At 46.6% G+C, this 22,002-nt stretch overlaps 1 protein-coding gene across 1 annotated transcript; it reads left to right on the forward strand.

Annotated features, from left to right (window-relative positions):
* Window positions 1-436: 436 nt before the first annotated feature.
* Window positions 437-17,190, forward strand: LOC147107257 (potassium-transporting ATPase subunit beta-like). Its single transcript, XM_086007405.1, has 7 exons — window positions 437-548; window positions 4,176-4,304; window positions 5,184-5,288; window positions 7,739-7,935; window positions 8,545-8,595; window positions 16,595-16,690; window positions 16,785-17,190. The coding sequence occupies exons 1-7, from the start codon at window positions 437-439 to the stop codon at window positions 16,944-16,946; spliced, it is 852 nt and encodes a 283-aa protein (XP_085863531.1). The 3' UTR covers window positions 16,947-17,190.
* The last annotated feature ends 4,812 nt before the right edge of the window (window positions 17,191-22,002 follow it).

Below are 22,002 nucleotides of genomic sequence, written 5' to 3' on the forward strand. Positions count from 1 at the left end.
GGGTACCGTGGCGACTGCTGCCTCATGGCGCAAACTGTCGGCTGCCTGTTACCCCCATTATGCCCTTGGCTTGTAAGTGAATGTAATAAGAACGAAACATAAGCAGATCAGCCGATTAATTCAGTTTACATTAAAATCATCAAGCATGATAAAGTTATCACCTACTGTGTCACAGGAATATTATGAACGCAATACACAATCAGAAAGTTACTTCATGTGAGCGCAGTTTAGTTATTAATCCATTTGCACTAATCTAAACAGCGCTGCTATCTTTGGAATGCCATTAACTCCTGTCCTTAACGCAATTGGTTAAAGTTGTGTGACACCACGTCATTGCTATAAAAGGATTGCTCAGTGCCCTCTCCCCCCGACCTCTTCACTAATTCTCGAACACACTTGACATCTCCCCACTTGGAACCGTGACACTTTGGGGAAAATGGCTACCTTCAATGAGAAGAAGACCTGCCATCAGCGCATGGAGGATTTCAAACGCTATATTTGGAATCCAGACACAAAGGAATTAATGGGACGGACACTTGGAAACTGGGGTATGTGAGACCGGGGCACAACACATGGGGCGAGAGGGCATCAGGCAACAATGGGTAGCAAATTCTTCAATGACACAGAGTACAAGTGTAGAGAAGGAATGAGGAGTTTATACTAAACATTGGTTAGCCTAAAGTTAGAGTACTGTGGTCATCCCATTATAGAGAGCCATAGAGAGTGTACAGTGCAGATTCACCAGGATGGTGCCAAGGATGGGAAACTGTGGTTATGAGGAGAGAATTGAGATACTGGGACTATTTCTACAGTGGGATTAGTTTGGGATTGATACAGGGCGATGAGGAGAGAGTGGGGCAGTGGGATTAGTGTGGGATTGATACAGGGCTATGGGGAGAGAGTGGGGCAGTGGGATTGGTTTGGGATTGATACAGGGCTATGGGGAGACAGTGGGGCAGTGGGATTAGTGTTAGATTGATACAGGGCTATGGGGAGAGAGTGGGGCAGTGGGATTAGTTTGGGATTGATACAGGGCTATGGGGAGACAGTGGGGCAGTGGGATTAGTGTTAGATTGATACAGGGCTATGGGAAGAGAGTGGGGCAGTGGGATTAGTGTTAGATTGATACAGGGCTATGGGGAGAGAGTGGGGCAGTGGGATTAGTGTGGGATTGATACAGGGCTATGGGGAGAGAGTGGGGCAGTGGGATTGGTTTGGGATTGATACAGGGCTATGGGGAGACAGTGGGGCAGTGGGATTAGTGTTAGATTGATACAGGGCTATGGGGAGAGAGTGGGGCAGTGGGATTAGTTTGGGATTGATACAGGGCTATGGGGAGACAGTGGGGCAGTGGGATTAGTGTTAGATTGATACAGGGCTATGGGAAGAGAGTGGGGCAGTGGGATTAGTGTTAGATTGATACAGGGCTATGGGGAGAGAGCAGGGCAGTGGGATTAGTGTTAGATTGATACAGGGCTATGGGGAGAGAGTGGGGCAGTGGGATTAGTGTTAGATTGATACAGGGCTATGGGGAGAGAGTGGGGCAGTGGGATTAGTGTTAGATTGATACAGGGCTATGGGGAGAGAGTGGGGCAGTGGGATTAGTTTGGGATTGATACAGGGCTATGGGGAGAGAGCGGGGCAGTGGGATTAGTTTGGGATTGATACAGGGCTATGGGGAGAGAGTGGGGCAGTGGGATTAGTGTTAGATTGACACAGCGCTATGGGGAGAGAGTGGGGCAGTGGGATTAGTGTGGGATTGATACAGAGCTATGGGGAGAGAGCAGGGCAGTGGGATTAGTGTTAGATTGATACAGGGCTATGGGGAGAGAGTGGGGCAGTGGGATTAGTGTTAGATTGATACAGGGCTATGGAGAGAGCGGGGCAGTGGGATTAGTGTTAGATTGATACAGGGCTATGGAGAGAGCGGGGCAGTGGGGATTAGTGTTAGATTGATACAGGGCTATGGAGAGAGCGGGGCAGTGGGATTAGTGTTAGATTGATACAGGGCTATGGGGAGAGAGTGGGGCAGTGGGATTAGTGTTAGATTGATACAGGGCTATGGAGAGAGAGCGGGGCAGTGGGATTAGTGTTAGATTGATACAGAGCTATGGGGAGAGAGCAGGGCAGTGGGATTCGTTTGGGATTGATACAGGGCTATGGAGAGAGAGCGGGGCAGTAGGATTAGTGTTAGATTGATACAGGGCGATGGGGAGAGAGCGGGGCAGTGGGATTAGTGTGGGATTGATACAGGGCTTTGGGGAGAGAGCGGGGCAGTGGGATTAGTGTGGGATTGATACAGGGCTATGGGGAGACAGTGGGGCAGTGGGATTAGTGTGGGATTGATACAGAGCTATGGGGAGAGAGCAGGGCAGTGGGATTAGTTTTGGATTGATACAGGGCTATGGGGAGAGAGCAGGGCAGTGGGATTAGTGTTAGATTGATACAGGGCTATGGGGAGAGAGCAGGGCAGTGGGATTAGTTTGGGATTGATACAGGGCTATGGGGAGAGAGCAGGGCAGTGGGATTAGTGTTAGATTGATACAGGGCTATGGGGAGAGAGCAGGGCAGTGGGATTAGTGTGGGATTGATACAGGGCTATGGAGAGAGAGCGGGGCAGTGGGATTAGTGTTAGATTGATACAGGGCGATGGGGAGAGAGCGGGGCAGTGGGATTAGTGTGGGATTGATACAGGGCTTTGGGGAGAGAGCGGGGCAGTGGGATTAGTGTGGGATTGATACAGGGCTATGGGGAGACAGTGGGGCAGTGGGATTAGTGTGGGATTGATACAGAGCTATGGGGAGAGAGCAGGGCAGTGGGATTAGTGTTAGATTGATACAGGGCTATGGGGAGAGAGTGGGGCAGTGGGATTAGTGTTAGATTGATACAGGGCGATGGGGAGAGAGTGGGGCAGTGGGATTAGTGTGGGATTGATACAGGGCTATGGGGAGAGAGCAGGGCAGTGGGATTAGTTTTGGATTGATACAGGGCTATGGGGAGAGAGTGGGGCAGTGGGATTAGTGTTAGATTGATACAGGGCGATGGGGAGAGAGTGGGGCAGTGGGATTAGTGTGGGATTGATACAGGGCTATGGGGAGAGAGCAGGGCAGTGGGATTAGTTTTGGATTGATACAGGGCTATGGGGAGAGAGCAGGGCAGTGGGATTAGTGTTAGATTGATACAGGGCTATGGGGAGAGAGTGGGGCAGTGGGATTAGTGTTAGATTGATACAGGGCGATGGGGAGAGAGTGGGGCAGTGGGATTAGTGTTAGATTGATACAGGGCGATGGGGAGAGAGCAGGGCAGTGGGATTAGTGTGGGATTGATACAGGGCGATGGGGAGAGAGCAGGGCAGTGGGATTAGTTTTGGATTGATACAGGGCTATGGGGAGAGAGCGGGGCAGTGGGATTAGTGTTAGATTGATACAGGGCTATGGGGAGAGAGCGGGGCAGTGGGATTAGTGTTAGATTGATACAGGGCTATGGGGAGAGAGCAGGGCAGTGGGATTAGTGTGGGATTGATCTAGCAATGAGACGCAATGGGCTGAATGGTGCTATAACGTTCGTTGGTTTTAATAACGATCTATAATAATCGCTGAATTTTCGGTGTTATCCACTTTCAATTAATTCTGCACAGGAAGAGATTTGACAAGAGTTTGTGTCAAACTGAGGCTGGTAATCATTGTGATTTTTAGAAACAGTGTCCAACAGCTTTCTATTAACTGTGCAGATAATTTATATTCTATAAAGATCCAACGAGTAATCTAATAAAACATTGTAAGTGTGATCAATAAGGATTGATTCTTTCACCTAATGTCCTGTCGAACAAGACTCTGCTCCCCTTATAGTTCACGAGAAATGGTCATTTTCTGCAAACTATCCTTTATCTCTTGTTTTAATCTGATGTAATATTACAGGTAGCAGGTGTCTTGTCCTATCAGACTCACAGGAACTGTGGAATTTTAACTGAATGTTTTTAGTGTTTGAACAAAGCTTGATGAGCATGTGAGGGAGAAGGGGATAGAGGGTGATGCTGATAGAGTGAGATGAGGAAAGACGGGAGGAGGCTCGAGTGGAGCGTAAACGCCGGCATGGACTGGTTGGGCCGAATGGCCTGTTTCTGTGCTGTATATCCGATGTAATTCTATGTAAACACCTCGTTGCTTCTCTCTCAGTTCTCATCAGTTTGTATTACGCGGCCTTCTACATTGTCATGTGTGGTTTGTTCGCTTTGGCCCTGTTTGTGCTGCTGTACACGACAGACCCGTACACACCAACCTATCAAGACCAGCTCAAATCACCAGGTAAGGTTCGTAGGTTCCTGTATGAAATGGTCAGTGTGTCTCACTCTGTGATTATCAGCATTGGGAAACTCACTCTGTGACACACACTGCTCTGCATGTCTATATAATATTTTATACCTCTACACTCTGTTTCATTAATCTATATAGTGTTTTATATATCTGTAGTGTTCTGCACAGCTATGTAGTGCGAGTTAAATCTACTGGTCTATATAATCAAATCAAATCAAATCAAATCAACTTTTATTGTCATTGTTAGTGCACAAGTGCAGTACAACGAAATGTAGGCTTGCGGCTCCCGAGAGTGTACATTTAGATTAAGACATTTAAACATTCAACATACATTTGGCTTGTAGTATATTAACATAAACATAACCATAATAAAGTGCATTGGCAGATGTGCAGGCTTTAGAGTTTATTTGTGGAGTTCAGTAGGATGACAGCCCTGGGAAAGAAGCTGTTCCTAAATCTGGTCGTACGGATGCGAATGCATCTGTAGCGTCTCCCAGATGGCAGGAGGGCGATCTGCTGGTCTATATAATCTACTGGCCTATACATCAGGATAGTGTTTTGCACACCGATATAGTGTTTTATACATATGCTGTTCTATACACCTAGGTAGAGTTCTTATAGGTAAAATATTTCACAACTTTCAATAAGAATGTTTAGTGAGGTTGCATGGCCAATTAATTAAAGGGCCGGTAAACAGGTGCAGGCAGTTTTAACACAGTTTTCCTGGTAAAACGTACGTACCTTTATGGAATGAATGCTTCATTGTGAAGATTTCCCTCCCCTCCCTCAGGCTGTTGCTCCCTTTGCAGATGTTAATTATCAGCTACAGTAAATTTGCCTGGTAACCGATTTAATTGTGGTCTGTTTTAGGTGTGACAATACGACCGGAACCGAAAGATTTGAAGATCTCCTTTAATATCTCAAAACCAAAGACCTGGCAATGTTATGTCGACAACCTTGAACACTTTCTTTCAGGTAGCGAGCGATGGACAGGAGTCCTTCTGTACTTTGATACAGGACCAGACAAGTGCAACACGTGATATAAGCAATTGAGAGTTTGGATTGATTGAGTTTTTGGTTAATTTTAGGGAAGGGATTTACAGGACTTTCGATGTTGATTTGTATTTGCATTGCACCTTTCATGGGCCTAGCTATGACAAACCAGGCCGATACATCCTCAGTTTCCCCTCATTGCACTCTTCCTGTGTATTGCATTCCTAGAGTAGCCTTAAATCCCAGACTATCATTAACTACATGGCAATCACTCACTCATCCTTGTCCTGCCAGGTGACAGATAAGGAACAGCCACACTAATCAATCCCGCTTCCTCCATCCAGCCCGAGTTCTTTCCTTGCGCTCTTCCCCACATCAGACATTCTTTCCCTCCTTTACCTCGCAACCGTCATCCGATCAAGTGATCATAGAATCATAGAAGTTTACGGTACAGAAGGAGGCCATTCGGCCCATCGTGTCTGTGCCGAGCTCTCCAGCCTAATCCCACTTTCCAGCTCTTGGTCCGTAGCCCTGCAGGTTACGGCACTTCAGGGGCATATCCAAGTACTTGTTAAATGTGATGAGGGTTTCTGCCTCTCCCACCCTTTCAGGCAGTGAGTTCCAGACCCCCACCACCCTCTGGGTGAAAACATTTCTCCTCAACTCCCCTCTAATCTTCTACCAATTACTTTAAATCTCTGCCCCCTGGTTATTGACCTCTCTGCTAAGGGAAATAGGTCCTTCCTATCCACTCTATCCAGGCCCCTCATAATTTTATACACCTCAATTAAGTTTCCCCTCACCCTCCTCTGTTCCAAAGAAAACAACCACAGCCTCTCCAATCTTTCCTCGTAGCTAAAATTCTCCAGTCCTGGCAACATCCTCGTAAATCTCCTCTGCACCGTCTCTGGTGCAATCACATCCTCACTCTGGGGTCGCGACATTTTCTCATTCGTTGTCTGGTTTACATCTGTTCTAATTTGGTTGGCACGATTTTCAGATCCTCCTGAATCTCAAGTGCTGACAAGACTCAACGGTCTGGTCTAAGCTCATTTGCATAATCATGCACGGGCCCAGGTACAAATTCATAGAGTGGAAGATTGTATGGAGGTGCAATGTAAAGGGATGGGAACAATTAAAGGGGAGTGGCATGATGGGGGTGGGAGGACAAAAATTCAGAAAACTTCTGGAGAGTCTGAAGAGATTGGTGGACTCTGGCTGCCGCTCCCGGTGGGTGGGTTGCTGTCCTGTCCTGTGCTGATTGTATGTGGAATGGAACCTCATGCAACAACCACCAAATAACGGGCTGGGTGCTGGGCAGCTCCATCACATGACAGTAGGCTCATGTCTGCACCTTGGGCCCTCTGCCTCTTCATTTTTGCACCCCTCTTAGTCCTTTGCCTCTTCAGCCTTGGCAAAGTCTGCTGACAGCTTTCAGACCCCCCGTTGTGACACTCTATTTGAATTGGCCCCATTTCTTTGAATTTAATTTAGATACAATCTCCTCCTGCACCACTAGTGGCCACCCCAGAGCCCATCAAGATTTACACCTGGTGTTGTGAATAATTATGCAAATTATCACACACTGGAGAATTGGGTGCTATTAGCACCTTGACCTATGACCTGTCCTAAGCCAGTTTCAACTGGTCTACATAGGTAGAGAAGAAACAGTTTAGAGGTTTTCTTGCCCTCTTATGGCGATCTTGGAGCGGGATTGACAATGGGTGAGCCAGGGTTAATAGCAGGAGCAGTCAATGGCAACTTCTCAGAACTGGGTTCAACGCTCTCAGGGCTTCACAACTTTCTATAGAGACCATCCTGAAGAGTTCACCCTAGAATCAGGAGCAGGAACAATGTCCTGGGAGATGGCTGGTTGGTTACACATGGGAATAGGCGAAGCATCTGAACCTTTCTGAGGGGCTGTAACATCGAATCATACAGCACAGTAGGAGGCCATTGTGTCTGTGCTGACTCTATGAAAGAACTATCCAATTAGTCCCACTCCCCTGCTCTTTCCCCCATAGCCTTGCAAATTTCTCCTTTTCAAGTATTTATCCAATTCCCTTTTGAAAGTTACTATTGAATCTGCTTCCACCGCCCTTTCAGGTCCATCTACTTCCTTAGTATCAATTGTTAGCCCCTAAACCTGGACACTGGCTGGGATGAACTGGAACCCAAGGGGAAATTCCTGGTCATATCACTTCTTGCCCCCTAGATTGAGCAATTTCCATTGCTCTTCTTTGAAGCCACATACCACACTGTCACCAAGGGTTACCTTGATGCTAAAACACTCTCAGCTCTCTGGTTTGATGTTACAGTGATAGGGGAGGACTTGTAAAATGTGGTACCTCCCTTCTGAATGTTTAAAACATTGTATATCTTTTGCCACCAAATCATCTTCCCTAGCTCTGATTCCTCTCTTTCCCTATCAGCATATAATGAGTCTGCCCAGGCAAAAATCAACCGGAACTGCACCAGAGGGAACTACACCATGCAGTCAGGATATGGCCCCAATTCAAAGTATGCTTGCCAGTTTTATCGAGAGATGCTGAAGAACTGCTCTGGGCTAGAAGATCCCACTTTTGGATACAATACTGGTCAACCCTGCATCTTAATCCGACTGAATAGGGTATGTCTGGTTAGAAAGAAAGAATTTGCATTTATATAGCGCCTTTCACAACCTCAGGACGTTCCAAAGCACTTCACAGCCAATGAAGTAGTTTTGGAGTGTAATCACTGTTGGAATGTAGGAAACACGGCAATTAATTTGAGCACAGCAAGCTCCCACAAACAGCAATGTGCTAATGGCCAGATTATTTGTTTTGGGTGAAGTTGGTTGAGGGATAAATATCGGCCAGGACACCAGGGATAACTCCCCTGTTCTTCTTAGAAATAGTGCTGCGGGATCTTTTCACCCACCTGAGGACAGATGGGGCCTCGGTTTAACGTCTCATCCAAAAGACGGCACCATCGACAGTGCAGCGCTCCCTCAGCACTGCACTAGGCTGTCAGCCTAGATTTTGTGTTCAAGTCTCTGGAGTGGGACTTGAACCCACGACCTTCTGACAGAGGGTACTCTTTTGTTTTCTGACAGAGGGTAGAGTGCTACCAACTGAGCCACAGCTGGCATGTGCCTAAATTAAGTAGCTGGGTTATAAGCAATTTTACATAATCAATTGATAATAGGAAGCACATGGACAGAAATGTCCAACTAATCAACTTCTTATTGTAATTTCAGATTATCAATTACTTGATTGGAGAAGGAACCACCCCAAATGTAACATGTGCTGTTCTGGTGAGTGCCAATAGACAGGGAGCCTCCTTCTGTCAAGGCTTATGGATTTGATAAATAAGTTATAGGGTCGGGAATTTCCTGGGAGCTGCTCCCACTTTCGCAGCCCAAACTTCACCGTAAGTAGAGCGGAAGTCCCGCTCACACGTGCGGGCGAGGTTCCTGCCACACTTCCGGTGAAGTTACGCTCGTGGAGCTCCCAGGAAATTTGGCCCAAGGGGAAAGGAGCTTGTCAATAAATGAAAATGTTTTGCTAAAAGCACCAGTGGGCTGGTTTCCCAAACATGCGCTGACAACAGGAAATCACACCCGTCAGTGTCCAAACATCACCGCCTGGAATTTCCATGGGAGTTCTGCCGTTCTCCTGCACGTCCCAGCCTGTTCAATATTTCCTGATAGTTATAACCCCTCAATTCTGGTATCATCCTTGTAAATCTTTGTTGCACTTTCTCCAGTGCCTCTATATCCATTTTGTAATATGGAGACCAGAACTGTGCACAGTACTCCAAGGTTCGTACAAGTTTACCATAACTTCTCTGCTTTTGAATTCTATTCCTCTAGAAATGAACCCCAGTGCTTTGTTTGCATATTTTATGGCTTTGTTCACCTGCATTACTACTTTTAATGATTTGTGAATCTGTATCCCTAGATCTGTTTGCTCCTCTACCCCATTCAGATTCTTATTTTCCAAGGAGTAGCTGCCCTCCTTATTCCTCCTACTAAAATGCTCCACCACACACTTCTCTATATTGAAAATCATTTGCCATTTACATGCCCATTCTGCAAGTTTATTAATGTCTTGTATTTTGTCACAATCTTCCTCAGTATTAACCAATTTGGTGTCATCTGCAAATTTTAAAATTGTACTTCTGATTCCTGAGTCCAAATCGTTTATATAAATAGTGAACAACAGTGGTCCCAGCACTGATCCTTGTGGAATGCCAATTCCCACCTTCCACCAGTCTGAGTAACTACCTTTAACCCCTAATAACAACAGAAAATGCTGGAAAAACTCAGCAGGTCAGGCAACATCCGTGGAGAGAAATTTGAGTTGACGTTTCGGGTCGAACCCTTCTTCAAAACTGGAAAGAAAAGAAAATAGATCGAAGGCAGGGCTGCGATCGGACAAAAGAAGTGAAAGAAACAAAAGGAGTAAAAGAGCTAGACGAGATGGTAATAGGCTGAGATTAGGTGTAAAGTGTACTGGCAGGGCAAGAGATAGCTGCCAGGTGTGAGAGAGAAACAAAAGGAAAGGGGGGGGGGGGAAAGGAGTGGAAAAGTTACAAGAAAAAATGTGTAATAGGGGCCGAGGTTATGATCTGAAATTGTTGAACTCGATATTGAGTCCGGAAGGCTGCAGAGTGCCTAATCGGAAGATGAGGTGCTGTTCCTCGAGTTTACGTTGAGCTTCCGTGGAACAATATCGAGTTCAACAATTTCAGATCATAACCTCGGCCCCTATTACATTTTTTCTTGTAATTTTTCCACTCCTTTCCCCCCCCCCCTTTCCTTTTGTTTCTCTCTCACACCTGGCAGCTATCCCTTGCCCTGCCAGTACACTTCACACCTAATCTCAGCCTATTACCATCTCGTCTAGCTTCTGTTGGATCCGTGATTCAGAGGATATGCTGTTATTAAATAATCACACGGATGCTGTACATTAACAATAAACAGGTCTTTACTGGAGGAGGGTAGTCTCAAGACTGGGGGTACAGAGGCATGCGCAAAGCTTATATACCGGTGTTGTCACTGCCGGTACTACAGTATACAGGAGCTGTAAAAGTAGTTCTGACTTAAAGGCACATACACTACAATTCCTCCCCTTTTAGATTAGTAGTACCCCTAATATTCAAATAACAATTAACATTTCAACATGTACATTAAACAACAAAAGTCCATTTATAGATTCAGTCTTTGGGGCGGCTTCCTGACCCTTTCGGGATAGCGCCTTTCCAGAGGTTCTTGTTCTTGGTGCAGAGGCGATTCTGACCCCTTTTCATCGGGTAGTTCATCGGGTTCCACTGCTACTGGGTCTGAAGTAGATGCTACCGGTATGTCGGGTTCATCCCCAGGTACTCGAGACATGGGGTTGACGCGTTCCTGCGATGCTAAGATCTGATCGACGTGGCGTCTCACAATGTTCTCCCCGACATCCACTGTGTACATTAATGGCCCCTGCTTTGTACATATCGTTCCGGGTTGCCATTTCTTTGTTCGATAGTCACGGGCCAAGACTGGTTGCCCTACATTGAAGCTCCTTGTCGGCTTCTCATTCATGTGCTGGAATTGTTTGTCCTCAACATTTCTTCGCACATTTGGTCTGAGCAAGTCCAGACGAGATCTCAACCTTCGGTTAAAGAACATCATGGCCGGGGTCTGGTTGGTAACTGCATGTGTCGCGTTTCGGTAGGCTAATAAGAAATTGTCCATCTTATGCTGTAGTGGAATTTCATCATCGCACATGGCCTTTATCGCCTTCTTAAAGGTTTGTACGAACCTCTCAGCCAATCCATTTGTGGCTGGATGTGTAATGCCTTACCCCATTCCTTTTCATAAATTTTTGGAACTCGTCGGACACAAACTGTGGTCCATTATCAGAGCAAATCTGCTCTGGCAACCCGTTTCTGGCAAATATGGTCCATAGGACTGCAATCGTTTTCTCTGTAGTGGTTGAAGACATTTTTATCACCTCAGGCCACTTTGAATGAGCATCCACTGTTATTAAGAACATTGAGTCCACGAATGGACCAGCGAAATCAATATGCACCCATTGCCATGGAGAGGAGGGCCACTCCCATGGGTGTAGAGGGGCATGTGGTGGTGTATTTTGGACCTTCTGGCATCCTAAGCAGCTCTTAGTTAGGTCTTCGATTTGTTGATCGATTCCCGGCCACCACACATAAGCCCTAGCAAGGCTTTTCATTTTCACTCCCCCCAGATGACCTTCATGTAGCTCATTTAGCACTCTCTCCCTTAACTTGGGTGGAATCACCACTCTGGATCCACACATCACTGTCCCCTGGCATACTGACAGCTGTTCTCTTCTGGATGAGAATGCTGGCAACAGTGAGTCGCCATGTGTTGGCCATCCCTTCACCGTCAATTCATATACCCACGACAGCGTCGGATCATTGCGGGTCTCCTTCTCTATATCCGCGTTTGTTACTGGCAATCGTTCAATTATTGACGAATAAAATATCTCGATAGGGTCCACTGTTGGTGCTTCCTCCACAGTAGGCAGTGGCAGGCGCGATAGCCCATCAGCGTTCCCATGCTGTTTTGTGCCTTTATATTCTATTTCATATTGATTCGCCCCTAGAAACAGTGACCATCTTTGTAACCGCTGTGCAGTCATCACTGGAACGCCCTTCTTAGAATTAAAGATGGAGACAAGTGGTTGGTGGTCAGTCAGCAAGGTGAACTTCTGCCCATGCAGATAGTGGTTGAATTTTTTACTTCCCATGCTAGGCTGAGGGCCTCCCTGTCAATCTGGGCGTAGTTGCGCTCGGCTGAGGTTAGTGACCGAGACGCAAAGGCTACTGGCCTCTCCAACCCGTCTGGGAATTTGTGCGACAGCACCGCTCCAATACCATAGGGTGATGCATCACATGCCAAACGAATTGGTAGTGCTGGGTTAAAATGGGCCAACACCTCTTTTGATGTGATCAATTCTTTACATTTCTGGAAAGCTTGTCTACGTTCGTCATCCCACTTCCATGGTACCCCTGTTTGCAGTAGGGTGTTCAGTGGGTGTAATACCATAGACAAATTTGGTAAGAACTTGTGGTAGTAGTTTACCAGCCTGAGGAACGACCTCAGTTGTGACACATTTTCCGGTGCTGGAGCCTTGACTACTGCCTCAATCTTGTCAGGGGACTTATGTAACCCCTCTTCATCGATGACGTGGCCACAATACGAGATCTGTTTCTGGAAAAACTCGCACTTGTGGCGATTAGCTCGTAGCCCATACTCCTTTAATCTGGTGAGCACCTTCTCCAAGTTGGCGAGGTGATCACCGTCATTTTCGCCCGTGACCAAGATGTCGTCCAAATAACACTGGGTCCCTGGAATCCTTGCAGGACTTGATCCATTGCCCTTTGCCAAATAGCCGGAGCTGATGCTACTCCAAACACCAGCCGGTTGTATTGATAGAGACCTTTATGAGTGTTGATCGTAAGGTATTGTTTCGAAGCTTCTTCTACCTCCATTTGCAAGTACGCCTGGGCTAGATCAATTTTGGTGAAGCGTTTACCTCCAGATAGCGAGGCGAAAATATCCTCAATTCGTGGAAGCGGATATTGTACCGTGTGAAGGACTGGGTTCACTGTCACCTTAAAATCCCCACAGATGCGGACCTTCTTTGGTTCCCCAGGCGTATTACTCAAAGACCTCTTCATTACAGGAACGATGGGTGTAGCCCACTCGCTCCAGTCCACTTTGGACAGTACTCCTGAACGTTCCAACCCTTCCAGCTCTGCTTCAACAGCTGGTCTGATCGCATAAGGCACTGGTCTGGCCTTCAGAAACTTTGGGCTTGCATTTTCCTCTATTTTAATCATTGTTGTTATTCCTTTTAGTGTTCCTAGTTCCTCCTGGAACACTTCTTTTGCGTCAGTTAGCATTTTTGACAGTCGTCCAGGTGTGACGTCGTCATCCTTTTTGACCTCAACCTTCAGTGCCTGTATGGAATGCCAATCTAATTGTATCTTCCGGATCCATTCACGTCCTAGCAGTGGTGGTCCTCCATCTGGCAATACATATATGTCCATTTTAGGTATTTCCTGGCCTTTATATGTCACTTTCACCCTTATTTTTCCTTTGGGGTAGACTTTTTGCCCCGTATACGTCTTTAAGACAATCTCTGTAGCTTTCAAGGGTATGTGTGAAAATAGCCGCTTGTAGTCTCTTTGATTTATGATTGTTAGAGCTGACCCTGTGTCCAATTCCATTTTCACTTGGACTCCGTCTATCTTGAGTGTAACCCAGATAGTCTGGTGATCCTCCATTTCGGTTACCTTATGTAGTTTCAGACAACCCAGCTCCTTGCTTCCGGAGTCTGTGTCACTTTTCTGTTCATCTGAACCACTGTCCATCACCTGGTGTACCTTTTTCACTTCTCCTGTGGAGATTTCTTACTGTTGGTTTTCTTCCCAGACCTGCAGACTCTTGCTATGTGTCCTGCTTTCCCACACTGTCTGCACACTTGGTCCTTGAACCAACAATCTTTCTGGTCATGTGTTGTCCTGCCGCAGCGATAGCACTTCCCTGTTCCATAGGACATTTCATTGGTGCCATATTCTTGCGGTCTCCGTTGTATCTCTGCAGCGCCCCTTGCGGCTGCTTCGTGTGATACTGCCATACTGAAAGCTTTGTCCAGCGTAAGATCCTTTTCCGACAGAAGCCGTTTCTGGGTTCCTTCACTCTGTAGCCCACACACAAACTTGTCCCTTAACGTATCTGCTAGTCCCGCTCCAAACTGGCAGTGTTTCGATAGCTTGCGCAGTTCCGTTAGGTACTCAGCATTGTTTTCGTCTTTGTGTTGGTTCCTTTTATGGAACTTAAATCGTTCTGCTATCAGCAGCGGTGTGGGGTTTAAGTGATCCTGTAGGATTTCTACTATGCTTTCAAAATTCTTGTTTACCGGCTTCTCTGGGGTTATTAGATTTCGCAGTAACGCATAAGTTTTTGCACCCATGGAATTTAACAGAACCAGTGCTTTATTAGCATCTGGCACTTCATTCGCCCTGCAGTACACCTCAATACGTTCCACATATGTCGCCCAATCTTTGACTTCATTGTCGAACGTAGAGATACTGCCACTCTTTGGCATCCTTGGGTGTGAGTTAACTGTCAAAAATGGCGCCTCCCGCGCTTCCCCTTCTTCTCCGTTGGCACAAAATGGCGTCTCCCGCGCTTTCCCTTCTTCTCCGCTGCGGCTTCTAAAAATGGCGTCTCCCGCACTCTTCCTTTCTTCGCCCCGCGGACCCTGTTCAGCCCGTGAGCCCTGGCTGTGCTCTGCGCGTTCTTCTTTTTATATTTTTCGACGCCGCTCAGCCTAGAACCCGGCTGTTTCTTTACCCTCTCTCTCTCCGGTTTGTTTTCTTTTTCTCGACGCCACTCGGTGTTCAACCCCCGGCTGTGCCCTGCGCTCTTCACCCTCTGTCTTACCCCGTCGACGCTGCTCGGCTTTCTCTCCGCCGTCAGTCGGCTCCAGCCGCCGCTGCTCGGGAAGGGTCTGCGCTGGACCTGTCGTCGGTCTCTTGCTGCTCGTCGTGGCTGGGGAACCAAGCCCGGCTCTCCACAGCCTCCCCTGCGAAGTTCAATCTCTGCCTGACGGCTGGGCGGTTGCTCGTGGTCGACGCCCGTGTTCCTGGCCTCGACTATTTTTTTAAAGTTTTTTTTTATGTTGCATGTAGATTCGAATCGACACTCGTCACCACTGTTGGATCCATGATTCAGAGGATATGCTGTTATTAAATAGTCACACGGATGCTGTACATTAACAATAAACAGGTCTTTACTGGAGGAGGGTAGTCTCAAGACTGGGGGTACAGAGGCATGTGCAAAGCTTATATACTGGTGTGGTCACTGTCGGTACTACAGTATACAGGAGCTGTAAAAGTAGTTCTGACTTAAAGGCACATACACTACAGCTTCGAATACCTTTTATTGTCTCTTTTACTTCTTTTGTTTCTTTTACTTCTTTTGTCCAATCGCAGCCCTGCCTTCAATCTATTTTCTTTTCTTTCCAGTTTTGAAGAAGGGTTCGACCCGAAACGTCAACTCAAATTTCTCTCCACGGATGTTGCCTGACCTGCTGAGTTTTTCCAGCATTTTCTGTTGTTATTTCGGATTTCCAACATCTGCAGTATTTTGCTACCTTTAACCGCTACTCTCTTTTCTGTTTTGTAGCCAGCTTGCGATCCATTCTGCTACCTGTCTCCTGACTCCACATGTTCTGACCTTAGTCACGGGTCTACCATGCGGTACCTTATGGACGGCCTTTTGAAAGTTTATGTATATTACATCCACTGCCTTACCCTTGTCTACTCTCTCTGTTACTTCATCAAAGAATTCAATAAGGTTGGTCCAGCATGACCTTCCCCTTTGAAATCCGTGCTGACTACACTTTATTATATTTTCAGTTTCTAGGGTTTTTTCTATTACATCTTTGAGTAAAGATTCCAATATCTTTCCTATCACCGACGTTAAGCTGACTGATCTATGGTTCTCTGGACTTGTTCTATCTCCCTTTTTAAATATGGCACTATTCCCCTTCATATTGAATAAAACCATCTGAGCATTGTCGTTGCCCATTGTGTAACTGGCTCCATGCAGAGGATGGACACTTGGCCTGGTGCGATCATTAGGGAGAGTACCTGATGTATTTTAGATTCTGTAAAAGACAAACTGGGACATGTGAGTTTGTCCAACTCACCCCACATCCCTCCGACATTTGCTCAGGATGTTCCTTGGCTGCTCACTTACAGTAGTTATACTCATTAAGCAGCTCATTAACTACTTGTTGAGGTCTCACAAGAACTTGTGCTGTGCTGTGAATAGTGAATTTGCTGCTGTAAATTCCCATGGGTTGGTGTTGCAGGAGATCTTGGACCTATCACTTGGGCACTTGGTGCAGTTCAGAGCAATTGCTTTACTCCCAGAACTTGTCTTTGATCATTTCCTATGGCCTCATCTATAAGGAGCGTCAGGCTGTATCCTACAGCCTTACTCTGTTTCCTGTCAGTTGCCGTTTCTGACTTTATTTCTCACTGCACACATTATGGGACTATGTGACCAATTTACAACTCAGGACTTGTTTATGTCAAAGAACACTGGGACAATACCAGCAATTGTATCTACTGATTGGACACATCCCAGTGAATCCAACGCCTCACTTAATTTTATGCCCTTTTCAAATTGTAATCAATCTATTTGTATTGAAAAGCAAGGAATCAAAATCATGTTAATCAAAGATTTCTGTTTTTAAACCCAGCACGCCTACCCTGAGAGTATTGGAAACGTGGTGTTTTATCCTGAAAATGGTACCTTTGACCTGTCATATTTTCCTTACTATGGTAAAGAGCCACAGGTAAGGAGCCTCATTCAATTTAAGAAAGTTGTATCGTTGCTGCTCGCCTGCTCTTTGACTGTCAAGTACAAAAACAAGCCTTGTCTTTTTACAGCCAACCTACACCAATCCTTTAGTTGCAGCGAAATTCCTGAATCTGAAAAGGAACAGGGACGTTGAAATTCAGTGTACGATTAACGGACCCGGAATCATCAGTGACAACCCCTACGAAAAATTCGAAGGAAGGGTGATCTTTAGAGTGAATATCAAAAAATGAGCACGAGCCTAAGGGGGAGTTTCATGTGACAGTTCATGTGTTTTCTGTATATTTATATCACTCACTGTGCTGCACAAGATTATAGACAAGTTCATAGATGATGTACTTTAGTGCAATATGCATTCAGTTCTATCTATAGTTATATATTCTTCAACATTAGCTCTATACTAAGATATGAAAATGTATTACACATATATAAACATTTATGTGCCAATTGTATATTAAAAGTGATGAGTGGGTCAGGCTCCATCGATGGCAAACACCCATTACAAAAGGTCAGCATTTAACTGCAGTACCTGTTAGGCCTGTAGGTGGCATCGTGGTGAGGTTTTTCAATGTTAAATGTCACGTAACTCCTTCATCCCCTTGTTCTCCTCCTCTTCCTCCTTTCTTCTCCCTACCTGCAGCTCCCTTTCCCATCCTCCTCACGCTCCCCTCTCTCTCACTCTCCCATCCCCCACGTACCTCTATCTTTCCCTACCCCACCCTCTTCACTCACCTCTCTCTCACTCTCCCATTCCCCCATGAATCCCCAACTCTCCTTTTCCCATCCCCTTCTCCATCCTCCTCCGCGTCCCCCAACCCCACCTTTATCACCCTCCCATTGCCCTCCTCCCCCTTCCCCTGCCCTTCCTCTGTCTGAGTCTAGTTGCCCCCTGCCCTCTAACCCTGCTTGACCTGAATACTACACTTGAGTTTGTGCACTGTCATGGGCTTCCTCTATATACAGGAATCCCTCCCCAACCGCGGGGATATGTCCCTGAAAACCCCCGTGGTTAGTAAAACCGCAGGTGGCAAATTCACTATAAACACAATAAAAAAAGAATATAAAAAGCTTATAAATAGCATAAAAATCATGGCCTAGAAATTCAGTTGGCTGCGCCAGCCGTTAGCGCCTTAGGAGGAGTAGATCTCGAGCGCTAGGCGCTTAGCGCCCGGGCGCAGCGCGATCTGCGCCTCGCCCCAACTTCAGTAGACATTTAGCGCCGGCACAAAGTCATTGCGCGCGCTCATCTGCGCACGCAGATCATGACGTCATTTCGTCGTGCAACGCCCTTTGTGCGCCCGGAACCGGAACTTCACTCGCGCCGCCCCATTGTGCGCCTGGCGGCCCGAACGACTGTGAAGTGGAACGGTACACAGCCGAGGCGGGCCGCGGGGAGCGCAAATTAAAGGGGCTTCTTTGTGTGAGAGACAACGTTAGAGGAGGAGGAGGAGGAGTAGTAGTAGTAGTAGTAGTAGTAGTACCGGTACCACATAACAAAGTGATGGAGGCCCTCCACAAATACACCAGTCTCGGCCTGTCAAACAAACAAATCCACCCTCCCCCTTTAAGAGCTCACCGGAGCCAGAGTGTCTGCCGTCAATCAGCAGCTCGCCGCACCTGCCCTGCGCCCAACTTCCGGTGTTAGCGCCCGGGCCGCCGGCTTAGCGCCTAATGATAGTCGTGCATCGCCTGTTTTAGCGCAGCAGCAACCTCTTAGGGCGATGCGACTGAATATCGGCGAAGGGGGCTCGACTTTGCGCCGGGCGCAAACTTTAGCGGCCGCCCGACTTTACCGCCCCAAAAGTGGCTATACTGAATTTCTAGGCCCATGTTTTTTACCTTATTCCTAAATTAAAAACTGCGGATACGCGAATTTCACGGCCATGGTTGACAAAAATTGTCGCAGAGTGAAAACCGTGTATACGTGAAGTTCGCGTATGGCAAACGGCGGTTAGGGAGGGATCCCTGTATATAAATGCACTACATTCTTATAAATCCTCTCTCTATATAAAATATACATTCATACCTTAGAAACATAGAAACATAGAAGATAGGAGCAGGAGTCGGCCATTCGGCCCCTCGAGCCTGCTCCGCCATTTAATGAGATCATGGCTGATCATCCAAACTCAGTACCCTGTCCCTGCTTTCATAGAAACATAGAAATTCTTATATCCTTTATAAAAATACATTCTTATATCCTATATATAGTACATTATTATGACCCCTTCATATGTATACTCATTCTTATATATCCTGTTAGACTGACAACTTCTTTTTAAAATCACATAGTTGCAAAGAATTACCAACTCCATTTCATATTTTTGTCTCTATTGCTGTTGGTTTTAAAGCCATTGTTTATAGAATCAGAGAAATAGCAGCACAGAGGGAGTCCGTTCGGCCCATCACGCCTGTACTGATGGGATCAACTTAACAGTTTCTGCAACAACTACAACTTGCATTTATATAGCACCTTTAAAGTAGAAAACTCTGTTCCTGCATCCTTGTCTATCCTCCCCTTTCAAGTACCTATCCAGGTCCATTTGAAATGGTGTTAAATCTGTCTCAGTAACCTGCTGTGCTGAAACAATCCAGCTTCAAATCACCCTGCGTGTGTTTAACGGTGAGGGCCGACGACATCACCGGGGAAAGTGAGGTGGAGGAATAACTTGAATCTGACACCCAACATCAATCTGAGGCACAGCCAATATCTTAATGGTTGCCATGCCAATAGACCAGCTCCTAGTGATGGCAAGCATCAATAACCCACATTCCATATATCGAATAAAGGTTCAGTTCGACAATGGACCAAGTCCTTTGCAGCTGTCTGTAATTGTTCTCACCTGTTCACTCAACAAAGGCTGAAAAGCGCAGGGTTACAGCTGGAGGATCTGATCCATGTGCAGAGAGTTAGTGCAGTGCCTGCAGCTGAGGCCTCGCTGGTTACATGGGCCTTCCAACCTCTTGTGTGCAGAGAGAATACAATTCCAGAAATCCACCAAAATACTTTTTCCCAAAATACATTGTCCGTGTGCTTTCATTCTGTTCCCAGCACATTAGGGAAATGCGGATGTTCCACTCCTCAATTCATTTTCTCATACTTTAACCGTTCTCACACTTTAGTTCATTCTCATACTAGTTTATTTTTTCATGACAACATCCCGGCTATCGTGCTGAAGACTTGTGCTCCAGAACTAGCCGCGCCTCTAGCCAAGCTGTTCCAACAGCTACAACACTGACATCTACCCGACAATGTGGAACACTGCCCAGGTATGTCCTGTCCATTAAAAGCTGGACAAATCCAATCTGGCCAATTACCGCCCCATCAGTCTACTCTCAATCATCAGCAAAGTGATGGAAGGTGTCATCGACAGTGCTATCAAGCGGCACTTACTCACCAATAACCTGCTCACTGATGCTCAGTTTGGGTTCCACCAGGACCACTCGGCTCCTGACCTCATTACAGCCTTGGTCCAAACATGGACAAAGGAGCTGAATTCCAGAGCTGAGGTGAGAGTGACTGCCCTTGACATCAAGGCAGCATTTGACCGAATGTGGCATCAAGGAGCCTGAGTAAAACTGAAGTCAATGGGAATTGTGGGAAATCTCTCCACTGGCTGGAGTCATACCTAGCACAAAGGAAGATGGTTGTGGTGGTTGGAGGCCAATCATCTCAGCCCTAGGACATCGCTGCAGGAGTTGCTCAGGACAGTGTCCTAGGCCCAACCATTTTCAGCTGTTTCATCAATGACCTTCCCTCCAACATAAGGTCAGAAGTGGGGATGTTCGCTGATGATTGCACAGTGTTCAGTTCCATTCGCAACTCCTCAGATAATGAAGCAGTCCATGCCTGCATGCAGCAAGATCTGGACAATTTTCAGGCTTGGGCTGATAAGTGGCAGGCAACATTCGCACCACAGAAGTGCCAGGCAATGACCATCTCCAACAAGCGAGAGTCTAACCACCTCCCCTTGACATTCAATGCCATTACCATTGTCAATCCCCCACCATCAACATCCTGGGGGTCACCATTGACCAGAAACTTAACTGTACTAGCCACATAAATACTGTGGCTACAAGAGCAGGTCAGAGGCTGGGTATTCTGTGACAAGTGACTCACCTCCTGACACCCCAAAGCCTTTCCACCACCTACAAGGCACAAGTAAGGAGTGTGATGGAATACTCTCCACTTGCCTGGATGAATGCAGCTCCAACAACACTCAAGAAACTTGACACCATCCAGGACAAAGCAGCCCGCTTGATTGGCACCCCATCCACCACCTCAAACATTCACTCCCTCCACCACCGGCGTACCGTGGCTGCAGTGTGTACCATCTACAAGATGCACTGCAGCAACTCGCCAAGGCTTCTTCGGCAGCACCTCCCAAACCCGCGACCTTTTCCACCTAGAAGGACAAGGGCAGCAGGCGCATGGGAACACCTCCACCTCCAAGTTCCCCTCCTGACTTGGAAATATATCGGCCGTTCCTTCATCGTCGCTGGGTCAAAATGCTGGAACTCCCTCCCTAACAGCACTGTGGGAGTACCTTCACCACACGGACTGCAGCGGTTCAAGAAGGTGACTCACCACCACCTTCTCAAGGGCAACTAGGGATGGGCAATAAATGCCGGCCTTGCCAGCGACGCCCACATCCCAGGAATTAATAAAAGAAGAAATCTTTATTTAATTTGCACGCTAATTCATTCTCACACTTCAGCTTACACTCACTTTGCCCAATTGGCTTTCTAAGTTTTACATTAAAAAAAAACATTAAAAATAAATATTTGAGGTACGCATCACTTCTCCCTGGAGCCAGGTGGTCATTGCATGTACCACACCTTAAAGTGATTGAAATGGTTTGACTCTGTGCTGTGGCCCTTCTGATAGTAGATCAGAAATGTAGTGCAGCATCTGCAGTCAGAGTCACCCGTATGTGTGTGTTAGTAACATGGTGAAATCTAGCAGCAGGTAGACTCCGACTTTACATTTCACTGTGGTCACATTATGGCTAAACTCTAGATTTAATTTTTTCTGCTGGCTTTTGGGCAACATGTTGCGGATGTGTCCTCTCTCTCTCAGAGCCTCCAATGGTCAGGGATCTGTGGGGAGCGAGGCAGAGAGCCCCCAGTGTTAGGCTCCGTGGAGGGAAAGTCAGCTCCTAAGATTAGCCCTCAGATGCTGTGCATTGACTTTTCAGAGCCAGTTTTATGAAAAATGATTGAAACAATGCTGAAGATTCAATAAATGTGCTGGGCAGAATGATTTAGAGAATATATTCAACTGTTTGTGAT

The sequence above is a fragment of the Somniosus microcephalus genome, chromosome 14 (assembly GCF_052327205.1).
Source record: "Somniosus microcephalus isolate GS21.2 chromosome 14, FLI_Smic_1.0, whole genome shotgun sequence".
Taxonomy (NCBI): Eukaryota; Metazoa; Chordata; class Chondrichthyes; order Squaliformes; family Somniosidae; genus Somniosus; species Somniosus microcephalus.

Coding starts and splice junctions, on each gene's coding strand:
- LOC147107257 (XM_086007405.1), top strand. CDS start 437: ATGGCTACCTTCAATGAGAAGAAGACCTGCCATCAGCGCATGGAGGAT. Junction 4,305..5,183: donor AGACCAGCTCAAATCACCAG/GTAAGGTTCGTA, acceptor GGTCTGTTTTAG/GTGTGACAATACGACCGGAA. Junction 5,289..7,738: donor CCTTGAACACTTTCTTTCAG/GTAGCGAGCGAT, acceptor TTTCCCTATCAG/CATATAATGAGTCTGCCCAG.